Below are 3,371 nucleotides of genomic sequence, written 5' to 3' on the forward strand. Positions count from 1 at the left end.
AATTATTTTCAAAACAGTGCATAAATCAACTGTTTTCAAAACATGTTCAAGGGACTATGAAGCAATGATTAGTCTGATTTTGGGGAATGAAACTGTCCACCTTACTTCTCAGGCTATAGTCTTATGCTTCTATGGGTATTTTCTCTTTTCATTCATTTTTGGAATTAGGAGGCTGAGAAATAGTTGGGGAAAAGAAAGACACTCTGGGTAGCTAATACTGACAAATATTTGTTGTTCACAAACGCAGTTTATTCCATTAATGTCACAGCCTACTTCCAGGGAAATCTCCAAGACTTCTACTTTTAACCATATACAACTCTTAGGCTGTATTTGGCATCTATTTTCTACCTTTCACAGCTTTCTATTATTTTCTTTCTAGTTTGAGTTCATCTAAATAAAAATGGGTTTGTGTTGGTAGTTGTTCTATGACCATCTGGAGAGATGACAACTACAGCATCTTGAAGAGGGCATTCAGTACCTAAGGCAAAAACATTATTTTGGTTATTTACCATTTGGCCTGAGGACTTAGTGCTTACTTTCCCTGGACTGGCTCCAAAGAGAAAAGGAGGAAGAACTTCCAGAAATCCTGCCTCAGTTTCCTAATCCCCATATCCACTGCCTAAGCATCCTAACCTTTACATGAGTTAAAGTCAGTTTATTTTGTAGGAGAAGTCTTTAACCTAGGAACCATGAATAGAATGGAGGGTGACTGAGAATCTAACAAAACCATGTGCAAAGGCGGTAAGTAGCTGCAGTTTGCTTGGTAGATGGTCCAGAATTTCCAAAAGAGTTTCAAAAGTATCACTGACTCAAAGAAGATCAGAAATCACTGTCCTAGATAATTTAACTCATAAGTATTTCTATACTGAGGAAAGAAAAAATACGCCTCTGAGGAAAGGAGCATAATGGCTCTTTCAATCTTTCTTACCTAATTTCTCAGTATCTTTCTTAGCATCGTTAATGAGAGTAAGTCACATCCATTTCCAAGCTGCTTCTTGGTGTGTGACTCGTCCCACCATCCCATTGCATTATTCTTATATCTTTCAAGGCTGTATGAGTGCAGAAAGACAGCTATAGAAATGTCCACACTCCCTGATTACAGATTAATTGAACATTAGTTCTCAAGGAGATTTTAAAGAGCATGTATTTCATCATCCTTATTTGACGTATGAGGCTCACAGGATTCAGTGGCTTCTTCAATCACCGAATAAATGTCAGAGCCATGCCTTGGCAGAATCGTTCTGTTTCACCATATAGAGAGATGACAGTGTTTTTCTGGTTTACTATATGTCTAAGTCTCCTATTTTTTTTGAGGAAGATTAGCCCTGAGCTAACTACTGCCAATCCTCCTTTTTTTGCTGAGGAAGACTGGCCCTGAGCTAACATCCATGCCTATCTTCCTCCACTTTATACGTGGGACGCCTGCCACAGCATGGCTTTTGCCAAACGCTGCCGTGTCCACACCTGGGATCTGAACTGGCGAACCCTGGGCCGCTGAAGCTGAATGTGCGAACTTAACCGCTGCACCACCGGGCTGACCCCTCCTATATTTTTAAAATCTGGAACAGAAAAACATGAAATCAAGACATTTTAGTAGATAATGTACTAATGGTGCCTGTTTACTGTCTTTTGTCCCCAAAGAGAATGACAATATTTAACTAAGAGAAGTTTTTAGTTAAGTTTCATGATTATACATGAAACACAGATTAACTTGACATTCATGATTGAAGATGTATACACAGTCAGTAGCATCACTGGAAAAAAATAGTGTCTTCTTTTGTTTTTTGAGGATGAAAACATTTCCTTCTCTCATCTTTTTCTCAGCAGATAGTACTGAGCAGGTCCATGAAAGAGGATAGAAATCATACTTCTGTGGCCATGTTTGTTCTCCTGGGACTGTCAGATGAAAAAGAGCTGCAACTTATCCTCTTTCCAATCTTCCTAGGGATCTACCTTCTGACCATAATCTGGAACCTTGGTCTCATCCTCCTTATCAGGATGGACTCCCACCTGCACACACCTATGTACTTTTTTCTCAGTTTCCTGTCATTTATAGACATCTGCTATTCTTCTTCCATCAGCCCAAGGATGCTTTCAGACTTCTTAAAAGATGAAAAAACAATTTCGTTCATTGCTTGTGCCACCCAGTATTTTGTTGGGTCCTGGATGGCTCAGGCTGAGTGCTGCCTGTTGGCCGTAATGGCCTATGACAGATATATTGCTATTGGTAGGCCTCTGCAGTACTCAGCCATCATGGATCCTGACCTCTGTCGGAAGATGGTTGCTGGAGCCTATGGGAGTGGTTTCCTTGGTAGCTTAATTCAAACAGTTTCTTGCTTTCATCTCTACTTTTGTGGGCACAATATCATTCCAAATTTCTTCTGTGACATAACCCAGATTATTTCCTTGTCTTGCTCCAATCCCTTTATGAGCCAAATGATTCTTTTTCTGGAATCTATTTTTGTTGGATTCACTTCCTTCCTTGTCATCCTCTTATCCTATGGTTTTATTGCAACTTCCATCCTGAAAATATCCTCCATAAAAGGTAGTGCCAAGGCCTTCAATACCTGTGCCTCCCACCTGGCTGTTGTGACAATCTTCTATGGCATGGGCTTCTCTGTGTACCTGCATCCTAGCTCTAGCCACTCCAAAAAGCAGAACAAGGTTCTGTCAGTGTTCTATGTTATCCTCATCCCAATGTTAAACCCTTTTATCTATAGTCTGAGGAACAAGGAGATCAAAGAGGCCTTGATGAGGGTAGTAAAGAAGGCAACATATTTATCTCAGTAAGAATAATATTTGAGCAAATATTATTTCCTCCATAAGGAAGACAAGGGTAAAAATATGCAAGTGACCTGTTATAGGTTACAAGAAAGCTAGGTAGAGAGAAGAAGTGAAAACTTGGCTTCTCATGTCTTAATGCCATTATGTTTAGCTGCCACCACCAAGTGATCTGCCTAATGCAGTGTCAGCAACATTGAATTCAGTTTAAAAGGTCTTTTTCCATGATTAGACCTAGGCAGGTAAAACAGTGTTTCGAGATTAGAAGTTCCGATTGATATTATATGTAGATAAATGAGAAGACCTAGGAAGCCACTCAAATAGGTCTTTCCTCTACAATTCTTAAAATGTCTTTTATTTATTTTTAACTAGGTATTTATTTATGTTTTGATTACAATAAAACAAAATCATGTATAAAATTATAGATGTGAAAATTAAGAGTAATTTTTAAATGAATACTTTTATAATTTCATCCCAAAGGCAGAGGGTGTGAGAGGGAGGGACACAGAAAAAAGAGAAATGGAAAGAGAGAAAAAGTCAGAGAGAGAAAGAGAGAGAGGAGATGAGAGGAGAGAAGAAGGAGAAAGATA

General features: G+C 38.9%; 1 protein-coding gene across 1 annotated transcript; it reads left to right on the forward strand.

Moving 5' to 3' along the window:
- Positions 1-1,845: 1,845 nt before the first annotated feature.
- Positions 1,846-2,790, forward strand: LOC138916828 (olfactory receptor 5AN6-like). Its single transcript, XM_070230439.1, has one exon. The coding sequence runs from the start codon at positions 1,846-1,848 to the stop codon at positions 2,788-2,790; it is 945 nt and encodes a 314-aa protein (XP_070086540.1).
- Positions 2,791-3,371: the final 581 nt, after the last annotated feature.

The sequence above is a fragment of the Equus caballus genome, chromosome 12 (assembly GCF_041296265.1).
Source record: "Equus caballus isolate H_3958 breed thoroughbred chromosome 12, TB-T2T, whole genome shotgun sequence".
Taxonomy (NCBI): Eukaryota; Metazoa; Chordata; class Mammalia; order Perissodactyla; family Equidae; genus Equus; species Equus caballus.